Below are 23,784 nucleotides of genomic sequence, written 5' to 3' on the forward strand. Positions count from 1 at the left end.
ATTCACCCTAGAACTTACCAAATTCTTCAAACTCGCTGTCTGTCTCTCTCCAAAAACCTACCACAATCTTTGTAAATCCACTTTAGTGCATGCTGTTCCCAAAAGGGCAACTCCTTTGATCCTTCCAGCTGTAAGAATTAACACTTCCTTCTCTAAGCCTAGATTCGAAACCGAATCCAAGAATTCTCGGTCGTCCAAATCACGACGATCAACAGGCGCGAAAAAAGGTTTTCTTTGTCCTGTCAAAAATTTGATTGATCATCTCCCTTTGACCTGCGACCTCATCATGTCAGGCGAAGTTCAACTGGACAAGCGCTGACCTATTTAGGTACAAACTCTGCTGCAGTATGTCTGTCTTTCTAGCTGCCACTTTTTATTATAAATACTAGGGTGAAACAGAAAGGTAGGCAGACAGACGCGATAGATCTATCTACGACCCAAGTTTTGGGCAGACAACAGAGACAGAGAGAAATGTTCGAAGTGCTGATAGACTACTGTTTCGAATGAAACATGCACACACAAACATATTCATTCCTAATATGACTTCCACGAATGTACTATGCATTTCTAGCAACTCGTAGCAGTTGCCTACATTTGTATGTAGTGTACCTATAACACTGTAAATAAATTCCTTTCAATCATGAATCGGTTTACGTATTTGTTTACATACACACTTAACCACTACACAGCTATTGCCCTATTACTTTCACTTCTAACATCAAGGTGATGGAGAAAGTGGTTGTCATTAACAATCACCTTCTCCATCACCTTGAAAATCTCTCCCTTTTCAATAACTCTTTTTTTTTTTTGTTCCATGGAATTTCCATGGGTCACATTAGTTACTAACAATATTTGCATATTTATTGTAATTGTGTGGTGAGAGAGAAACAGATGAGACTGTTGATATTATTTATTACTTCTTTATGGATAAAATAAAGTTCAGGGAGAATTATATCAATAAATAAGATTTACAGAAAAGGAAGTATATTGCAATTTCTATTGTATACGTAGCACTATTTTATATTTGATTTTAACTGAAGAGACTAGGGTGTAATTTATACATGAGGCAACACTGGCATCAAATTTGAATATGAATGGAAATAATATTGCATCAAGATTTGACACCAAATTTTAGGTGTTACTTAACCCTTTAGTATTTAAACCGGCCATATCCGGCCAAAATAGTTAATCTGTTTTATGTTCAAACTGACCAGATCAAGGCCCTCACACCTACCCTACAATGTTATTCTACATTAAGTAATTACACCATCAAAATCTTGAAGATATGAGATAATGCATGATTAATTCGAATCAATGGGAATCAATAGGCATTATGTTTGATTGAATAATCTGAACACTAAAGGGTTAAACATGGGAAAATACAGTAGTGTTTAATCTCAAAATATATCTGAAGTGAAGTGAACTCTAACACAAAATATTTTCAGTTTACTAATAAAAATAAAAGCATTACTAGGATAATCTGTAATTTTCAATTTGATAGTTATGTACAAACATTCATTGAGATGTTTCTAATGGATATTGTATTAAATATCTCTCATTCATTTTGAAATGTATATATATTCATATATTTTTTACTTCATAGCTACAATGCAAGATTCCTTCAAACGTGATGATAAAGATATAAAAGTTACTGATTCTCAACCAATTCTGGATAATAAATTATCAGAAAGTGATGACTTGGAAGAAAAGAGGTAATGCTATTACTATTCCATTTATTTTTCTCATTCTTTTTTTCTTCTTTTATTTAAAAATTTATATAACTTCTATTCATTTATTCTTGTATGTTGGTTTGAGTTTATGGAAAAATGTCTAAGAACTGATTACAACTTTTTCTTTAGTAGTTAGCTTCCATGAGAATTAAGAAAATGTATACTGTAACGTCCTTTATTATTATTGTACATAGGCATAGGAGTGGCTCTGTGGTAAGTAGCTTGCTTACGAACCACATGGTTCCGGGTTCAGTCCCACTGCGTGGCATCTTGGGCAAGTGTCTTCTACTATAGCCTCGGGCCGACCAAAGCCTTGTGAGTGGATTTGGTAGACGGAAACTGAAAGAAGCCCGTCATATATATGTATGTGCGTGTATGTTTGTGTCTCTGTGTTTGTTCCCCTAGCATTGCTTGACAATCAATGCTGGTGTGTTTATGTCCCCGTCACTTAGCGGTTCGGCAAAAGAGACTGATAGAATAAGTCCCGAGGTCGATTTGCTCGACTAAAGGTGGTGCTCCAGCATGGCCGCAGTCAAATGACTGAAACAAGTAAAAAAAAAGAGTAATAACATAATGCAAAACGTGTAGCTCTTTGTGCATTTTGTTTGCAGAAAATAAAGAAATAACAGTGATAACGTTTAGTAAATGTTGCTTACTGCAAGTTATGGATAATTCTTTTATGACTTCATTGCTTTCAAGCTTAGCTTAAGGTATTTTCGCGCCCAACATCACAAAATATGTTTGAATAAACATTGCCGGACAGCAAATAGAGACTCGGACGTTGCTTAGAAAATAATTTTCAGTTTTAACCTCGTATATAGTACGCACTAGGGATTTTGACCTTTAAATTTTGGGGAAAAAAATGTGGATTATACTCGAGGATTTACGGTATTCATTACATTTGACAGTAATCTCAATGCAAAAGGATTAAACATGATATTTAAAAAAAATTTTTTTTTTCTTTTTAAGAATTCAAATGGATGAAGATTTGAGTGAGTATATTTACTAATACTTTATTTCTTAAAAGCATTTGAATGATGTTTAGCAGTTATAACAGTTTTAAATGTCTTCAGAGACAATTACTTACAGAGTAACATGACAGCTTCTTCATTTACTTTTTTTAGAATAAAATATTTAATTTTTCTTGTAAAATTAGAATGTTGAAAATTGACAATTACTAGTAAGCTAGAATATTTTGCACCTTAAAACCAAAAATAACATTATTTGTCTCCAATATTAATAGTGTGCTGGTGTTTACCCAAATCGCGGATCCTGGGTGGATGTTGTTTACCTGGACTTTGCTAAGGCTTTTAACTCTGTGCCACACAAAAGACTTATGGTGAAACTCTCTGCATTGGGCGTAAGAGATGATCTCTATAACTGGTTGAAGTCCTTTATTTTTGGCCGAAAAGAGGTTGTCACTGTTCTAGGACAGCACTCTCCACCCTATGAGATCACATCTGGTGTACCACAAGGATCTGTTCTTGGCCCCCTTTTATTTGTTGCATATGTTAATGACATAGATGCCAACTTAAAGAATGCCACAGTGCTGAAATATGCAGATGACATCAAGCTGTACCTCGAAATAAAGAGGTCAGATCCTGTACACTATAGATCTCTATTGCAATCAGACCTGGACACAATGCAGCAGTGGATCATGGACTGGCAACTCAAGCTGGCTGTGGACAAATGTGCCACCATGCATTTTGGGAGGAAAAACCCAGCATCTACTTACTCCCTCCACAACACTAATCTCAAAAAGTCTTCTTGTAAACGTGACCTGGGCGTTATTGTCGACAGCGATTTACGTTGGACATCGCTAAAATTGCCAAGAAGGCTAAGGGTATCTTGGCATCACTCGCCAAGTCCTTTGTGAGCCGCTCTCCGGCTATCTATCTGCGGCTTTATATAACTATGGTACGACCTCACCTGGAATTTGCATCACCAGTCTGGAACCCCTATCTCGCCCAGGATATTAATCATCTGGAAGTCGTTCAGCGACGTGCAACCAAAAGAATACCCTCCATCAGGCATTTGCCATATCCTGAACGCCTTACTTCCCAGAGGATTTTAAATTTTAACCATTAACCTCAAGTTATGCGTGGAGGCACATGGCCTAGTGGTTAGAGCAGTGGACTCGTGGTTGAGGGATCGCGGGTTCAAATCTCATACTGGGTGATGTGTGTGTTTATGAGCGAAACACCTAGGCTCCACGCGGCTTCAGCAGAAGGTAATGGCGAACTTCTGCTGACTCTTTTGCCACAACTTTCTCTCACTCTTTCTTCCTGCATCTTGCAGCTCACCTGTGATGGACCAGCGTCCCGTTCAGGTGAGGAACCTATACGCCAAGGAAACCGGGAAACCGGCCCTATGAGCCGGGTGTGGCTCAAGAAGAAACAAACAACAATAATAACTTCAAGTTATGCTCAGCACCAATAACAGTTCTTGGTTTATTACTTGAGTACAGTATCTTTGTGATAATTTTTGGTTTATACTTTGCTATTAATGAAACTTCTGTTGCTTATTTATAAAAGTATAACAAAATAGCTCATGGAATTTTTTAAACTTTCAGCATTTAAATTGGCCACATTTTGCTCAAATATTCTATCTGTTTTATGTTCAAACTAGACAAATCCAACCTCTTACACCTAGCCATTTTAAAAGGAATCAATCACATCAAAATCTCAAAGCTACAAGATAATCTCAATATATATAAACGGTAAAATGTCTGTGTGTGTGTGTGTGTGTGTGTGTGTGCATGTCCTTTATACAAATCCACAATTTTTCAGTTAGAGGGCTTGCACTTTCTATGGTCATTCAAAACCATCCAAGGGTGGTCGTGCACATCTTTACATTTCCCCAGTCACCCCACAAAGCCATTAAAAAATCAATAGAAGTGACTTTTTTGTGAATTTTCTATCCAAAACCCAATCAAAATGCCCAAAACTTGATACGCCAATTGAATGCCAGCTAGCTGTATGTGATTGGTCGGAAATTTGGACAGTACTCGCGTATATGTGTGCACACATGCACCTGTATATGCATGCACTAGCACTATGACCTGGCATTGCCGGGTCATAGTGCTACTATATGATTAATTCAAAACAATGTGAACAAATAAGAATTTCATTTGACAAAATTATCTGAATGCTAAAAGGTGAAAGGAAATTTTTTCTTATATAGCTAAATACTGTGAAATGTTTTTAAAATGTTTTATCTCTTTCTTATTTCTAGCTGACAGTCAGTCTTCCTTGAAAACTCTGCATGACACAGCATTTTGTATAGATAATACTAATGAAATTGAAGACATCCTCGAGTATGCAAAATATATTTCATTTCAGTTGTATTTTGATATTGTACAAAACCTTATTTGCATCATCTCAAAATCAGTTTCCTTATTTGAATGTTACATCATTATTGAAATATTAAAGAGTTTATTTAGTGTTTGATAAATAATTTTCACTCTTCTAAATGTAATATTTCTTATATGCTTAGAAATATTTTAGCTGTTTAGTTAAGATGGTGCATCTGGCTGAAATGGTAGTGTTGGATTGGATGCTTTATTGTATCCAGTTCATAGCCATTCTGTTCAGAGCTAAAATTGGTTTTACAGTTCATCTCTTTAAGGTTGTGAAGACAAGTTCTATTAATATATCAATAATTAATTAAACCCTCTGTACCTCTTCTTATACAAAATTGACCTTGTAGCTTGTCAAAATATGTTAATAATTTGTTTAAGATACATATTATTTAAATATGCTTACACAAATATGAATAACTTTTATCAAAGTACATCATCTTTATGTTGTCTATTATCACACCCATTCTAGGTTGGTAAGTCTCATACTTATATTCTTTTGTTATTTGAAGGGAGCAACAAATGAGAGAACATCCTTCTACGTCCAGCCCTCAACCAAGCTCCAGTGATTCAAAATTAATCAATGCAGTCCAAAGTTATTTTGATGTGCAGGAAGAGAATGATGATGAATCTCAGCATAGTGTAAGAGATAGTTTGCTTAATTTCTAACTTTCTTTAGCATAACAGAGCAAATATATTTAGTGCAATGAAATTCACTAATGAACTCATTAAACAAGAGAACTTCATAAAGTTGTACAACTACTTCATGTTTCTAATGCCCCGACTGGCCTCCGTGCCGGCGGCATGTAAAAAGCAACATCCGATCGTGGCCGTTTGCCAGCCTCGTCTGGCACCTGTGCCGGTGGCATGTAAAAAGCACCCACTACACTCACGGAGTGGTTGGCGTTAGGAAGGGCATCCAGCCGTAGAAACTTTGCCGGATCAGACTGGGCCTGGTGCAGCCTTCTGGTTTCCCAGACCCCAGTTGAACCGTCCAACCCATGCTAGCATGGAAAGCAGACTCTAAACGATGATGATGAGGATGATGAATGATTCATTTTGAAAACATTTCTATGTTAGTTTTACCATCAGTTTTAATTAGATTATCTTTATCAAGCATTACATTTGGCAATGAAGAAATACTTTGGTATGGTTTTCTTAAAATTTTGTTGGTTTATCACTGTGGTCTTTACCTGTTCAGATTCATCAAATTCAAAGCCAATCAACATAGGTAAAATGGTACATCGCATTACCAAAAATATAAAGTGATTAGGAAAGTGGTTTATGACTAGACATTGTGAATTCATTAGAGGATCTGACGGGAACAAGTATCAGATCATCTGGTATTTTATCATGAGACAGATTAATCTACCATTTTCTTCACACCATGGAACTGAGCTAAGTATTATCTTTTAAGAAGCACAGAAGGTCAAAGAGAGAGAAGTGACTTGGATCAACAAAAAAATAAATAATAAAACCTATTTTATCTCTTAAGTGCTATTCTGATAAACACCGACCAACATACGACTGTAAAGCCAATGTACTTATATAAATGATATGATCAAGCTGTGGAAATTTTATGCTGGAAGCTTTGTTAGAAATGGGTGTTTGAAGGAAGAAGTACATGGTACAATCACTGGATAGAAAGAGTACTTGAGTCAGAAATATGTGAGATTTTGTTGGATTTTGTTGTTGTTCAAAAGGATAAGAAGATACAATATGATGAGTAACCACTGGTTAAATTAATCATTGTGAGGCTTTTTGTTTATATTCTGTTTTATGATTTCTTAATATAAATCTATGATTGGAAAAAAAAAAAACTATCTTTAACCCTTGTGTTTCAGAATTCCTATCCAATTGAGAAAATGCATCGTGCTCCAACCCCTTGGTCAGAAGAAAAACTTTTTCCCAATACAAATAAGGAGCATTATATTATGTTTACATTACCTGTAAGTATTTTCTGTTTCTTTTTTAGTCATTAGATCTAGTAAACTGATATCAGTGTAGTAATAAGGTAATGAACTTTCAGTTGATTACTCCTGTAAATTAGTTATTGTTTGTTGCCTGGCCCAACATTGGCTTTGTTCGGTGAAATGCTTAGCGGTATTTCGTCTGTCTTTACGTTCCGAGTTCAACTTTGCTTTTCGTCCTTTCGGGGTCGATAAATTAAGTACCAGTTACACACTGGGGTCGATGTAAACGACTTAATCCCTTTGTGTGTCCTTGTTTGTCCCCTCTGTGTTTAGCCCCTTGTGGGCAATAAAGAAATAAGTCCTATGATAAAACACGTTTCAACCATGTTGATTCCAACTTTTTCTCAGACATACAAGTGCAGGCATGGCTCAGGTTGAGAAGCTTGCTTCCTAACCATGTGGTCTTGAGTTCAGTTCCACTGTGACACCTTGGGCATTCCCTGAGAACTGTCTGAAGGGTACGCGTGTCTGTGGAATGCTCAGTCACTTGCATGTTAATTTTACAAGCAGGCTGTTCCATTGATTGGATTAACTGGAACCCACATTGTTGTAACCACTGCTACCTCTCTTACTAACTAATGTATAACTGGCAAAGGAACAAGCAAAATATTATATAGATTAATAAAAAATGTTAATAAATATTTATTATTATTACTTTTTTATTTTATTTAGGATGGCTATGACCCTGGAAAAGATGATATGCTTCCTAAACCTAGCTCAGGAAACTTCATAGACTGCTGGGATGAGAACCATGTTAAGATGCCGTGTTCCATACAAAGTGAATGTGTTGTTGAAAAACAAGTTTGTATTTGTTTTATCTCAACTTTCAACTAAACCATTTTAGTTCCCTTTTCACATAGTTATGAAGAAACTGTTGTAGTGTTCTCACAGAAATCATGAGTTTCAATCCCTTTTTTTTTAAAGTTAAACATTAATTTAATTCTAGAGTAATCTTGAATTTAGGCTGGTTTCATAAAACCAACTATAACTTTTTTTACATTATTTACATTTGATGGATATTTGTCCTCATCTTGTTTGTTATTAACACAAAGTTTCGGCTGATATACCCTCCAGCCTTCATCAGGTGTCTTGGGGAAATTCTGAACCTGGGTATTTTTCAATGCTGTTGTTGTTGTTGTTGCTGCTGCTGTTGTTGTTGTTATTTTATATTATTCAGGTCACTGCTTGGAATCGAACTTAGAATCTTGGGGTTAGTAGCCTGCACTCTTAACCACTATGCTATATGCCCATGGCTTAGTGGTTAAGAGCGCGGGCTACTAAACCCAAGATTCTGAGTTCGATTCCAAGCAGTGACCTGAATAATAATAATAATAATAATAACAACAACAACATTGAAAAATACCTCAGGAATGTGAACCCAGGTTCGAAATTTCCCCAAGACACCTGATGAAAGCTGGAGGGTATATCAGCCGAAATGTGTTAACAACAAACAAGATGAGGACAAATATCTGTCAAATGTAAATAATGCAAATAATGTACATAATTCCTCATCTCTTAAACATAGAACTGTATAACTTTTTTGTTTATTCATATATTAATCCTATAGCGTTCAGATTGATTTATCAAATGTAATGCTCATTTATCCACATTGTTTCGAATTAGTTGTGTATTATCTTGTAGCTTTCAGATTTCAATTATAGGATTGTCTATTTTTAGTATGACATTGTAGGTAGGTGTAAGAGACTGTATTTGGTCAGTTTGAACATAAAGCAAATAGAATATTTTGGTCAGATATGACCGGTTTAAATGCTAAAAGGTTAAAGTTGTGACTAAAAAAAAACAAAGTTAACAATTGGTTCTCCCATAAATCATTTGTGGAATTTTACTTAAAACTAATTACAGGTAAGTACAGGTAAAAATCTGAAATTTAAAGGTATTAACATTTTGTTTAAATAGCAGCAAAGTTGCATGGCTTAGTGGTTAGGATATTTGGTTCAAGGTCATAAGTTCAATTCCTGGTGACACATTGTCCTTGAGCAAGACACTTTATTTCACATTGCTCCAGTCCACCTTGCTGGTAAAAATGAGCAGTACCTGTATTTCAAAGGGCCAGCCTTGTCACATTCTGTGTCATAAAGAATCTCTCTGAGAACTGCATTAAGGGTGTGTGTGTGTGTGTCTGTCAAGTGCTCAGGCACTTGGATGTTAATTTCACAAGCAGGCTGTTCTGTTGATCGGATCAACTGGAACCCTCATCATTGAAACTAACAGAGTGCCAATAAATAGCATCATATCATGTGATCAACCAGACTATTGGATGTTGTTATACATCGCTGGTCACAATGTGCTTTGAATCATTTTAGCTGTTGAATGATGCCACCCGACTAGTTTAGTGTGCAGGCCAACATAATACCTGATCAGAAGGCTAATCCATTGCAGGGTTAACCATTTACAACTGTGTGGAGTGGAGTAATGTGAAATGAAGTGTTTTGCTCAAGAGCCACAATGCATAGCTGGTTTGGGAATGGAAACCATGATCTTATCACACATGAGTGAAATATGCTTAACCACTAGGCCACATGCCTTCATAATTAGCATAATATAAAATGAGTTATTAATCAGTGTTATACTATGCTTCAAAACACCTAACTCATAGATGTAGACTGATAGAAAAATAGTTCTCATTTGTAAGTCACTTCTGTAATGTGACTATATTGATAATGTGTGCTTGCTCTTAGCAAATAAATCAACTTGCAACAAGGAAACAATAAAACTGGAAATATTAAAAAATATAATTGTTTGTGTCTGTGAGATAAAACTTTGTAAATTCAAATCTGAATTTGACCATATCTTTTTTCTCTGTATGTATATATAGCTAAAGGAACGCTGGGAAGTTATCCAGAATGCATTAATATCAAATATCAAATCACCCCAGGAACTTGAGGTATGTTATTGAGAAGATATTCTGTTTCATGCTTTTTGTACAATATTTCAAATTATTGTCATTTAACAAATTGTCTCTACTGGTATGATGTTTTTTTTTTATCTCATGTTGTTCAGAATCCATATGAGGAGTACCCAAAAGTAACTGGAAATGTTCACTTAGGGACAAGCCTGTTGTAGTTCAGGCTTCTGCTACTAGAAGCCGCTTGATGCGACCCTCAGGCATAAGTTTGCCAACCAGCGTCATCGAGTAATGTTGTGCTACCATGTGGTGTGTCTTTGTTTTGCAGTACTTCTCCCCTGTTTGTTGATTTTTCATGTTGCTCCAGTTCACTCAGCTGTAGAAATGAGTTGTGACATTACTTGTACCATGTATCGGCTTTGCCTTTCCCTTGGATAACATCAATGGTGTGGAGTGGGGAGGCTGGTATGCATGGCCTACTACTGGTCTTCCAAAAACAACCTTGCACAGAGGGGAAATTTCTAGGTGCAATTCCATGGTCATTCATGACTGAAGGGGTCCCTTATCCTATATATATATATCATCATCATCATCATAATCGTTTAACGTCTGTTTTCCATGCTGGCATGAGTTGGACGATTTGACTGAGGACTGGTCAGCCAGGAGGCTGCACCAGGCTCCAATGTGATCTGGCAAGGTTTCTACAGCTGGATGTCCTTCCTAATGCCAACCATTCTGAGAGTGTAGTGGATGTTTTTTATGTACTACCAGCATGGGAGCCAGTCAGTGGCACTGGCATCTTTATGTGCCACCGGCACAGGACCCAGACGGTGGGAGGGCTGGCATCGACCACGTTTGGATGGTGCTTTTTACGTACCACCGGCATGGAGCTAGTCAGGTAGCACTGGCATCAACCCATGCTTGAATGGTGCTTATTACGTACCACCATATATATCCAAATTGAGGGAGTGGACCCAAATTTTTGACTTCTTCCTTCAATTCTCTTACCTACCATTTTATTTCTTTATACATATATTTATTTCTTTTTTACTCCATTCTTCCAGCTTCACCACTCATTTTAAATTGTATCTCAAGTGAGTTAATTTGGGATTCCTTAATGACAATGTAACCTTCATATAATTATGGTATCTTTGGCCTGATGAGTAGCTAGTAATTACTACTTCCAAGGATCTACTAGCTAGGAAACATGTAGCCTGGATTTTACCTGCTCCACTCCTTACCTGCTCCACTCCACTAGTTGCTAACCATGAACCATAAAAAAAAATATTTTTTGGTTTATCAAACTTTGATAAACTTTGATAAACCTTTACCTTCAGTAAATCAGTAAATCATTATTGTTCCTGAAAGTTGTTTTTTATACCTTCCATGGACTGCTCAAACCTTACTAACCTCTAGATTCACACACACATGCACATAGATATAGATATATATACATATCTGTATGTATGATGTGTGTGTATGTGTGCATACATGCAAAATTACAGTTATATATTTCTGCAAATTCCCAAACATCCAGACTCAAATACTCCCTCTCTGCTGTTCTCTTTTCTGCATATTCAAATTTTGAAGAGTTTACTGAATATTTAAGAAAATACTTAAAATATGAAAGATTTATTCTATTTTTTGTTTATTTTTCTGACAGGTAGCAATTCTTAGGTACAATTATCGCTACAGAAATGTGTGGCGCTTTGATGGTTTGCGAAAATTTTTTGATAATGTAAGTATGTTGTTTCAAACTTTGCGAATATTTATAGACTTTTTCCTAAGAGCACCTCATATTTTTGGTGACCCTCACCTTTTCAAACTCCATCTGTCTAATACCCGTGGACATGTTTACAAAGTCAGAAAACAGCACAACTCCCATGACTTTCAGAAACATTTTATCACGCTAAGAGTTGCTGAAGTATGGAACAGACTGCCGGCATCAGTTGTTAGTTGTCAGAGCACTGCATCCTTCAAAACTTCCATGCTTCCTGATATTCGCCAACACTACACCTGATTTTCTCCCCTCCATACACACGCAAGCATGAATCTGACTCATACACTGTTCACTTCCCAGACATTTGTACATTACTGCATATGCTTTATACACACTTTCGACAAGTTGTGGTGCACCTAAGCACTGTATACAATAATTTCATTATCATTATTTATTATTATATTTCACATTTTTAGTTCATCTATTGTTTGTTTTGATTCCAGATGATGGAAGTTGAATACCAAAGTTTCTTTACAAGTCTCCTTCCAAAAATAGCATTGCTAGCACTTCGACTCCCTTATTTATGTAACCAGGTAAGCAATATTTTGACATATCCAAGTCCTTTAAGAAATTTCTATTATTGTCTTCAAGTAGATCATACTTAGTTCTTATCAAAGTCTCAAGCAACTGAAATCCAATCCATAGCATATGGCTGCACCTTGTACAGATGTTTTGATGTCTACAACTTGAACAACAACAGTGGATTGACAGCATTGGTAGGCTAGTTGACCTTGCAGTATTTAGTTGCATACTTTTATGTTCAGAGAAGAAGAATGATTAGTTTTCATTCTTCGTGGTTGATAAAATAAGAACCGTTCAAATATTTAGAAACTGAGAGAAGCATGTACATGTATGTATGCATGCATGCACCCTATGGATCTTTACCTTTTGACTGACAGATTTAAAAAATAATTTTTTGTAACTAAACACTTTCAAACTTCAGACACTGGTAGAATGTGTCATATAAAATATCTTTTACTCTTAGTGTTTTTGAGAAAAACGTATATTTACAAAGCTATTTCACATTAAAGTTGTCTTATTTCGGTAAGTTCAACTAATCAATGACGTGTATTCAGCTGAATAAAATTACTGTTGTTTGTCAACAAGAGCTTCTGGCTGTTTATATGTCGTTTGTCACTGTTATTTATGACAACCCTAACCCTAACACCCTAACCCAAACACCTTAAAGCTAAAACCAGTACAAACGCACAAATGATGTAATAAATAACAGTGACAAACAAAATATACACTGCTGATAGTTGTTGTTGACAAACAACAGCAGTAATTTTATTCAGCTGAATACATGTCATTGATTGGTTGAAATTACTGAAATACGACAACTTTAATGCTAAGAGTAAAAGATGTTTGATATGACACATTCTGCCAGTGTCCGAAGTTTGAAAGTGTTTAGTTATAAAAAATTACTTTTTAAATCTGTTGGTCAAAAGGTAAAGATCCCACCCTACTACCACTTGACAATCAGTGTTGGTTTGTTTATCATCATTTTGGGAGAAAAAACACTGCGTTCACTTACTCCCTCCACAACACTGATATCAAGAAATCCTCTTGCGAGCGTGACCTAGGCATCACTGTCAGCAGTGATTTGCGTTGGTCAAAGCATATCTCTAAGATTGTCAGGAAGGCCGAGGGTGTCTTGGCATCACTCAGCAGGTCTTTTGTTAGCCGCTCTCCAGCCATCTATTTAAAACTGTATACAGCTATGGTACGACCACACTTGGAATTCGCATCATCAGTTTGGAACCCCTATCTTGCACAGAACATTGACCTCCTGGAATCTGTCCAGAGACGTGCAACTAAACGCATACCCTCCATCAGACACCTACCATATTCTGAGCGCCTTGTTTCCCTGGGCATGGATTCACTGAAGCTCTGGCGTTTGGCGATGGACTTGGTAAACACCCACAAAGTTATCAACCACCTCACCAACAACAACACTGAACACCTTTTTGATCTCCATGTGTCTAACACACGTGGACATGCCTACAAAGTCAGAAAACAATACAGCTCCCATGACTTTCGGAAACATTTTTTCACGCTCAGAGTTGCTGAAGCATGGAATAAACTGCCTGCGTCAGTTGTTGACTGCCATGACACTGCATCTTTTAAGGCCCTCATGCTTTCCGAAATCCGCCGAAACTACACCTGATTATATATACACTTTAGATGAGTTGTAGTGCACCTGAGCACTGTACACAATTATTATTATTATTGTTATTATCATCATCATCATCGTTTAGCATCCGCTTTCCATGCTAGCATGGGGTGGACGGTTCAACTGGGGTCTGGGAAGCCTGAAGGCTGCACCAGGCCCAGTTTGATCTGGCAATGTTTCTACGGCTGGATGCCCTTCCTAACGCCAACCACTCCATGAGTGTAGTGGGTTTTTTTTACGTGCCAGACGAGTCTGGCAAACGGCCATGATCGGATGGTGCTTTTTATGTGCCACCGGCACGGGGGCCAGGCGAGGCTGGCAACGGTCACGAACAGATGGTGCTTTTTACGTGCCATCGGCACGGAGGCCAGGCGAGGCTGCCACCGGCACGAGGCCAGTTGGGGTGGCTCTGGCAACGGCTACGTTCGGATGGTTCTCTTACGTTCCACCGGCATTGGTAACTCAGCTGCAGTTCCCTAAAACTTAGCACTTGGTCAAAAAACAAATAAATGATAAAAAAAAACTTCATGATGAAAGGTATCAGCAGTAATAATTTGACAATATGTCTAGTCACATGTTGCTATTTTAAAAACCACAACCTCTTCATAATGTCTGTTGTCTTGTTGCTGCTGCTTAGCTGCTTAGTAACCCTTCAGTCATCTCTTATGGAGACGTTCTATGACCAAAAGTATTCTAACTGTAACTATTCTGATATGTGGCTGTGTGGTAAGTAGCTTGCTTACGAACCACATGGTTCCGGGTTCAGTCCCACTGCGTGGCACCTTGGGTAAGTGTCTTCTACTATAGCCTCGGGCCGACCAAAGCTTTGTGAGTGGATTTGGTAGACGGAAACTGAAAGAAGCCCGTCGTATATATGTATATATATGTGTATGTGCGTTTTTGTGTGTCTGTGTTTGTCTCCCCAACATCGCTTGACAACCGATGCTGGTGTGTTTACGTCCCCGTAACTTAGCGGTTCGGCAAAAAGAGACCGATAAAATAAGTACTAGGCTTACAAAGAATAAATCCTGGGGTCGATTTGATTGACTAAAGGCAGTGCTCCAGCATGGTCACAGTCACATGACTGAAACAAGTAAAAGAGTATGGTAGGGAGGGTAAAGAAATGAGGAGAATTTGGTTGCTACTTCTAACAAGTTGATCGACCATGTAGCAGCTCCCTTGTTGGTCACTAGCTTTTATTCTTTTTTTTTTTTACTTTGAGTGTATTCACCATTTCTGTCTTGGAAACGTTTCCAAAGTAAATTGACTTTTTTTAAAAAAATTTTTCACGGTTTTTTCATCATCATCATCATCATTTAACGTCCGTTCTCCATGCTAGCATAGGCTGGACGGTTCGACCAGGAATCTGGGAGGCCAGAAGGCTGCACCAGGCTCCAGTCTGTATTTCACGTATTTTATGTAATGTTTTATGTGTAACTCAACAGTGATGTCATATATCAACAGAAAGTAACAAATAATATCTTAAGGAGCTTGTCAGTCTGCCTCATGGTTCTAGCAGACAAAATAGAAAAGGTTGTCCCGAAGGATGAGAAGGGCGATGCACTGGAATAGCCACTCTGACTAACCGGGCTCGCACAAACAAATAGTCATCTTCGTCCCGATAGCGGCGAGGAAGGATGTGATATGGAGGCCGAGAACGCCGAGGTTTCCACTGCCACATGCTCGACTAGAGTGACCGATACTTTGACAATTTGCCCTTCTCGGTTTGACAAGCAACTTTTACTTGCATGTCAAATACTATGCGCAAGGGAAATAACTACTATCTCAGAGTACTTTCCCTTTAAAATTATATTACATTTTCCCATTTTGTCTGCTGGGACCATGAGATTGATTGATAATTGGTTCACTCATTTTTGTATAATTATCATTTTACTTTCTTTTTAATCTTTTCTAAATCATTTTTTTTTCGTTTTAGTGAGAAAATTTTGGTAATTTTTCCTAAATTGCAGTACAGTTATTTTTTGTAAAATTTGTTTGCAAATTCATTTTGTTTCACTTCTCACCTAAACTGATATTTGTGAATATTTTTCTAATGATAAAATTCATGTAATGTATTTTATCTTCTGCCTTCTGTTACATTTTTCAGCCAATTCCATTGTTGAAGAAAGGTAAAAATAGGAGTATCAGCTTCAGTCAAGAACAAATTGCTTGTTTGTTGGCCAATGCATTTTTCTGTACATTCCCAAGACGTAACACAATGAAACAGAACATGGAATACTCAAACTACCCTAGCATTAATTTCACTAGGTAAGCATTCCTTGTTTGTATTTTTCTATTGGTATCTCTATCCCTTTCTTTCTTGTTGTCTTCTGTCCTCCTCTTCCTCTTCGTCATCCTCCTCTTCCTCTTCGTCATCCTCCTCTTCCTCTTCGTCATCCTCCTCTTCCTCTCGTCATCCTCCTCTTCCTCTTCGTCATCCTCCTCTTCCTTTTCGTCATCCTCCTCTTCCTCTTCCACATCCTCCTCATCCTCCTCCACATCCTCCTCTTCCTCCTCCCCTCATCTTCCCCTCCCCCTCCTCTTCCTCCTCGTTCTTTCTCTCTTTCATTCTTGTATTGATGTCACCATTTAAATTAAATCAAAGATATCTTCTTTATATTTCAGTTTATATCAAAATGTTAATCATTGTTCCCAAGAAAAACTAAAGTGTTTAATACATTATTTTAAGCGTGTGACAACTAAAAGTAAGTATTTTATTACATCAAGTTATTCCAGTACATTATTTACCAATTATATATGCTACTTTACATAAGAAAAGGTCCATTACTATACCATGTTAAAGTCTTGAAGTAAACATCTACAAGCCTTGAAGTCTGCAGATATTCATCACATTTTACCTTGTCATAGATTAACAAATGAAGTTTTTGCCTGATGTTGTTTAGATATGAAGCAACAAAGAAAAAGTTACACACAGTTTTCAATATTTTAGTATATAATATGGTTGCTTATTAGACTCCGAATAGGTGGTTAGATGGAACCTACACTCGCCTTCTTATGAGAGCTCAAAATCTCTTGTGAAAGCGTCATCCAACCAAAATGCAAATATATGGGAAACTACCACCTGTGTCATCTCTTGTGAAAGGTAGGAGAGTCCAGTTTGCTGGACATTGTTGTAGAGCTGAAAACGAGGCAATTTCTACTCTTCTCCTCTGGAAGCCATCTACTCGCAATACCAGAGGGCGCACACTCTCCTACCCTGATGTAATCTCCAGGGATACAGGCATCCAGCAACAGGACCTCCGTAATGCTATGATGGACCGTGAAGTTTGGCGTAGCATGGTAAATTCCATTGTCTCGACCACGGTCGAACAATGATGAATGATGATGAGACTCCAAATATCATGCAAAAGGCCAACTTATCTAAGTCTAAAAAAATTATGTAGGTTCTATGTTGCAATAGTTTAATAAGGGCTAGTTTACCATAATTATAGGCCTCTGGACAAAGTAATGCAGTGAGGTCTCCTATATATACAACAAAAACAGGAAAAGATTAGCATTGGGCCCCTAGATTTGTCGGGATCCTGGGCAACTGCCAAGTATGCTCATGCCTGAAGACACATTACCTTCAAGTACAGAAAAATCTAAGATAAAGTTCAGTCTGTAATTTTATTTGATAGTTTGTATTTCCATCCTCAGTCATATTCCTTAGGGATTTTAGAAATTAAAAATCAGTTTTGAAATTGTAGATGACTCTATGAGAAGCTTAACATTTTAGATTTGTCTTTCAGTGGAAATGTAGAAATACCCTACTAAACGGGGTCTGTGACTGAAGATCAATTTCTGTTCCATTTACTCTGCTAACACTCTTGGGAAAAGCATGAATATCACATCTGTTGTTCTTCCCTCTGAAATCACTTGATCTGTTCATCCATTGATAGATGCTTGTGCTCGTAAAAAGCCAAATAACCGACTCTATTTACCTCACAAATGCATTGCATTAATAAATAGAAATACTCTTTAATTTACAAAGACTTGAATTGAAGCTGAATATAGATAGACATAATTGTAATAGATTTGAGTAATTCATGATGATGATGATGATTGTCTTGTTAAGATTAAGTCATAATTTATTTGTCTGAAACTCACTAATGTAATTCTTCTTTTGTCTTAGTGCCAAATGGAACCATAACTTTCCAGAGGCAATGTCTTGATAAGTTCCCTGTGTGGCAAACATCCATGAAAACATTGTCTAATTTTTATTGTTCATCTGCTGGAACCATTGAAGACAATGGAGCTGGTTTTCTTGAAGTACGATTGCTTATTTATTCTATATGTTACCATTATTTATTATGTATAACTCTTTGCCAGGTATATAACATTAGGGTAAAGTGCCCTGTCATTTTTAAAAAAATTACATTTTATAATTTTGCTTAAGATCTGATGAGCTAAAAAAATTTATTTGTATTAATTTGTATCAATTAGTGCTGTGGAATGAGAAAGTCTTCTTATTGAGCAACTATTTTAGAGCATGGTTTTTCTCCTAAATCTTTTTTGATATAACATACCATAGTTTTTTATATCAAACTATCATGGGTCATTTATTACAGCATGTAATAGTAGGTTTCATTAATACTTATCTAATAATGAACATCTTTAACTTTGATCATTGAATAACAGCAGATCACTTAGAAGTTTCCAGTTCAAACTGTTCTTTTCCTTGAAATTGAATAGTTGTGATTAGATTTTGTTGTGATTTAAGAATTGTTTCTCTTGTTGAAAATATTATTTTCTACATTTATTCATTTGTGATACTAATTTTGTCTGACAAGATACAACATTATTTTCTTTTAAGAAAGCAATGTACTTGTCTGAGTTGAACCATTATATTAATAATCATTAGTAATGAAAGAGGCATTTATTTATTTCATAATTATTATCAATTTGGATCGTAGAGTGACCCACTGTTCTTGAGGAGACCTAATGAGTCAAGTACGTCAACACCAACATCAAAATAAAAATCAAATGGAAATTGTAGTTAAGATACCCATGCCGGTGACACGTAAAAAACACTGTCCGAACGTGGCAGATGCCAGCGCTGCCTGACTGGTGTCCGTGTTGGTGACACATAAAAGCACCAACTGATTGTTGCCGTTTGCCAGCCTCCTCTGGTTCCTGTGCTGGTGGCACGTAAAAAACACCCACTACACTCACGGAGTGGTTGGCATTAGGAAGGGCATCCAGCTGTAGAAACACTGCCAGATGGGACTAGAGCCTGGTGCAGCCTCCTGGCTTCCCAGACCCCGGTTGAACCATCCAACCCATGCTAGCATGCAAAATGGACGTTAAATGATGATGATGATGATGTTGGCACCACATACAAAGCACTTGTGTTGGTGTTACATAAAAAGCACCTGGTGCCATGTAAGAACCCCCAGTACACTCTGTAAAGTGGTTGGCATCAGGAAGGGCATCCAACCAAAGAGACCATGCCTAAGCAGACAATTAGAGCCAAGTGTAGCTTTCTGGGTTGCCAGTTCCTGTCAAATCACCCAACTCATGCCAGCATGAAAAACGGATATTAAGTGAGGATGATGATGACAGTGCTACTTGCATTATATTTTGAATATAAATAAAATAGTTACCGAGTGAAGCTTATAAAATTTTTCTCTGAACAAAACCTTAGATATGACATAGATCTGAATTGTGTTTTCTTCTGATGGTAATGATGAGAACATGCTGTATTTTGATAAAATAATTTTTGTAACAATATATATTTTTTTTATTAGGTTGATTTTGCTAACAAGAAAATTGGTGGAGGTGTATTGACACGAGGCTGTGTCCAGGAGGAGATTAGATTTGTTATTTGTCCAGAATTGTTAATATCACGGCTATTCACTGAGTGCCTGGAAAAAGAGGAATGTCTGATTGTCAAAGGTCAGTTTAAATTAATCAATCCCCATTTCTTCTTGACAGGGCAAACATTTTTGTCTCTATGCAGGAGACTGCTTCAGTAGTAGGCAATAATTTGATATTGCTAAACTGTGAAAATAGCATTGCTGTAATGTGGCAATTATTTCAGAAGTTTTGTCTTTGCTGTTGGCAGAGTTAGGCATAGGTATGGGTGTGTGGTAAGAAGTTTGCTTCCCAACCACATAGTTTCATGTTCAGTCCCACTGCATGGCACCTTGGGCAAATGTCTTCTACTTCTACTAAAGCCCTGGGTCAACCAAACCCTTTTGATGGAATTTGGTAAAAAGAAACTGAAAACCCTCTCATGGACCCAGATACGCGATAGACTGGCTCCCAGCCGGTCACTGAGCCATATTGCTCGACCTCCCTAGCCACCAGCCGGCATATTCGTGCGTGCTGTGTGTGTGTGTAAATGTCATTGATTTCTGATATTTTGTAAAAACATATCTGGATACTGAAGAACTATTACCTTTCATGGAATCAGATGAGGGTTAGTGACAGGAAGGGCATCCAGCTGTAGAAAACATGCCCCAATAAACTCTGCAACCCATGTAAACATGAAAATGTGGATGTTAAAACAATGATGAAGAATGTGATAATATGTGTGTGTGTGTCTGTGTATGTATGTATATATATATATATATATATATATATATATATATATATATATATATATATATATATAGCAATAAATAAATCTCTGAACAAGATGTAAACAGTAACTGCTCGACAACGTAAAGTATACTAGCCATCTCAATATGGCTAACCACAAAGGGTGGGTGTTACTGTAGCTTTTAGCCCCAGGAGATCATAGTCTCCAGCTGGCTTTAGGCACACTATCTGTGCCCTTATGGTATTTGCAAAGGGAGGCCATCCCTTTCTCATAAGCCTATGTGATACGCACCGGACCGCGGTTTCGAGGTAGTTGCCTCTTGTCAACGGGCGGTAATCACCGGTTTACGATGAAAAGGAAGACCTGTATGCAAATACTTAAGTGTTTTTCTAGTAACTTCCGTCACTGATTTCGAAAAACTGTCTGCAAGCAATAAATAAATCTACAGTAACACCCACCCTTTGTGGTTAGCCATATTGAGATGGCTAGTATACTTTACGTTGTCAAGCGGTTACTGTTTACATCTCGTTCAGAAATTTATTTATTGCTTGCAGACAGTTTTTCGAAATCAGTGACGGAAGTTACTAGAAAAACACTTAAGTATTTGCATACAGGTCTTCCTTTTCATCGTAAACCGGTGATTACCGTCCGTTGACAAGAGGCAACTACCTCGAAACCGCGGTCCAGTGCGTATCACATAGGCTTACGAGAAAGGGATGGCCTCCCTTTGCAAATACCATAAGGGCACAGATAGTGTGCCTAAAGCCAGCTGGAGACTATGATCTCCTGGGGCTAAAAGCTACAGTAACACCCACCCTTTGTGGTTAGCCATATTGAGATGGCTAGTATACTTTACGTTATATATATATATATATATATATATATATATATATATATATATATATTATATATAAAAGAAGCATTGGTTATAGAACAAACATTAAATTTGAGTCAACGACTTTACACACAACATCACCCCTCAAACATTTAATCATATATAAAAATCACCATGGTTTTCTTTGTCTCATTTATATTTGAGCACTTCTTTTGCAGTCCTATAAACCCTTTTGTTTTTGTAAAAAGTGATAAATATTATTTCTTGTTGTATATATATATATATATAAGAATTTTTTGCGTAATGAGATAAAAAACCAAGGCTGTGTAGATGTTAGAACATTTATAGATAGAAGGTCTTACAGCCGTTTCCAGGATATTTATTAATTATATCCCTTCGTCGGAGACGGTGTGAGAGGATAGTTAAGTCATAGTTAGTTTAGATGTGATACAAAATAGAGAGTGAGGTGGAGGAAAGAAAATAGATGCAAGATATGTAGGGATATTGAAGTTGTCGATCCATTTTTTAGGCAGAATGGAATATATGTAAGATTCCAATCTTACATATATACCATTCTGCCTAAAATCTGTCTCCGATGAAGGGATATAATTAATAAATATCCTGGAAACAGCTGTAAGACCTTCTATCTATAAATGTTCTAATATGTACACAGCTTTGGTTTTTTTTATCTCACTACGCAAAAAATTCTTATACACTCACGCTGACATAGAACCAAAGTTGAACCCCTTATTCACAAAATTACCGAACCTGGAACTATGGCCTGTCTATCGCACTTATTCAGCATTACCTGACACCTTTGGGTCTCAATGACACCATTACTTCTTATAACCTCAATATATATATATATATATATATATATATATATATATATATGTATATCAAGAGAGAGAGAGAGAGGCGGGGGTAGAAATGCAACTAGAGCTGGTATAGTTGCGTGTGTTTGTATGTGCAGTTCATTTTTTTTTTGAAGTATAGTTATAAAAGAAAACATCAAATATTATTTTGAAGATGCACTTGATACCAATTCACTAGAGTAACATATTTATTCTTGAAAGGTAAAATTTGACAGTCACTTGAAAGTTGTAGCTATGTAGCCTGCATTGAGTCCATCACTGGCTTTGGACCTGTAATGATGTGTGCAATAAGATATCCTTTAGTTGAAAAACAAGTAAGGGTTAGCAACAGGAAGGGCATCCAGCTGGAAAATAATGCCTCAATAATATATTTGTCTCACCACAGAAAAACAATCATAAAAAATGAATGAAGAAACAAAAACGTGTGTGTGTGTGTATACATATATGTATGTGTGTATGTGTGTCTATATATACATATACATGTGTGTGTGTGTGTGTGTGTGTGTACACATATACATGTGTGTGTATATATGTATTATATATATATATGAAGATGCGTGGCTTAGTGGTTAGGACATTTGGCTCACGATCGTAAAGGTCGTGAGTTCAATTCCCAGTGATGTGTTGTGTCCTTGAGCAAGACACTTTATTTCACATTTCTCCAATCCACTCACCTGGCAAAAATGAGTAGTACCTGTATTTCAAAGGGCCAGCCATGTCACACTCTGTGTTACGCTGAATCTCCCTGAGAATTATGTTAAGGGTACATGCGTCTGTGGAGTGCTCAGCCACTTGCACGTTAATTTCACAAGCAAGCTGTTCCGTTGATCATATCAGCTGTTATATATGTGTGTGTGTGTATATATATATATATATATATATATATAAACATATGTATATGTAAAAAAATACAAACTGGGACAAGAACGCAAAACATTTAGAAGACGATATAAAAAACACGGACAGGACATTCGAAGCCTTCAATCTTCAGTCAAGAACCGGATCACTCTCGCAATTTCGGCTGATTAATCTTGAGATCGCTCCGATCCAGCCAGCCCCAAGGAAAAACTAAGCTAAAATTAAAATTTGTATATATATTTGTTTAGTATTGATTCCACTTTTAGAATAATGAACAACTGTTCAAAACTGAAATATTTTCTAGCTCTCAATAAAATACTCATCCAGAGCAGTGAGATAGCTCTGAGATGTAAAATATTAAATATGAATGTATGTTTGAGAGATTATCACAGATTCTGTAATTCTGCTTCGTTTTTTTTCTTCAGGTTTTGAAAGATTCAGTGCCTATTCTGGTTATGCAAGTACTTTCCTGTGGAAAGGAGATTTTCAAGATAAGACTGTGAGGTACGTTTTTAGGTCATTAAATTTATGTCTCGTTTGTTTTTGAAAGTAAAACACTGCTTTTTTTTAATGTTGTAAATTTTGTCTTCTTCTTGTCTTGAGACAGCATTCACCTGGGGTGGGTTGAGCTGGCTTCATTCATCCTCAATGCTGCATCTCTCACAAGCACCAACCAGACCTGGCGATTTGAGGCTAACGACCGTGTGATCTCCAACCACTCCTTATTCCAGTGACGAACGCCTTAGATATAGGGGGCCTGGGTTGGGTTCCAGATCAGCCAGGATTTTCGTT

At 37.0% G+C, this 23,784-nt stretch overlaps 1 protein-coding gene across 2 annotated transcripts in view; it reads left to right on the plus strand.

The window, feature by feature from the left end:
- The window catches only part of LOC115211837 (poly(ADP-ribose) glycohydrolase), a 37,990-nt gene that overhangs the window by 2,619 nt on the left and 11,587 nt on the right, over positions 1–23,784 (plus strand). For both annotated transcript variants that reach the window (XM_029780555.2, XM_036503267.1), the window contains 14 exons: positions 1,604–1,712; positions 2,700–2,722; positions 4,965–5,046; positions 5,601–5,730; positions 6,933–7,037; positions 7,734–7,862; positions 9,898–9,966; positions 11,591–11,665; positions 12,151–12,240; positions 15,988–16,148; positions 16,506–16,585; positions 18,013–18,149; positions 19,628–19,775; positions 23,418–23,496. In XM_029780555.2, the coding sequence (XP_029636415.1) occupies positions 1,604–1,712; positions 2,700–2,722; positions 4,965–5,046; positions 5,601–5,730; positions 6,933–7,037; positions 7,734–7,862; positions 9,898–9,966; positions 11,591–11,665; positions 12,151–12,240; positions 15,988–16,148; positions 16,506–16,585; positions 18,013–18,149; positions 19,628–19,775; positions 23,418–23,496 (1,417 nt within the window). The remainder of the gene's footprint in view (positions 1–1,603; positions 1,713–2,699; positions 2,723–4,964; positions 5,047–5,600; positions 5,731–6,932; positions 7,038–7,733; positions 7,863–9,897; positions 9,967–11,590; positions 11,666–12,150; positions 12,241–15,987; positions 16,149–16,505; positions 16,586–18,012; positions 18,150–19,627; positions 19,776–23,417; positions 23,497–23,784) is intronic.

This window comes from Octopus sinensis, linkage group LG5, assembly GCF_006345805.1.
Source record: "Octopus sinensis linkage group LG5, ASM634580v1, whole genome shotgun sequence".
Classification (NCBI taxonomy): Eukaryota; Metazoa; Mollusca; class Cephalopoda; order Octopoda; family Octopodidae; genus Octopus; species Octopus sinensis.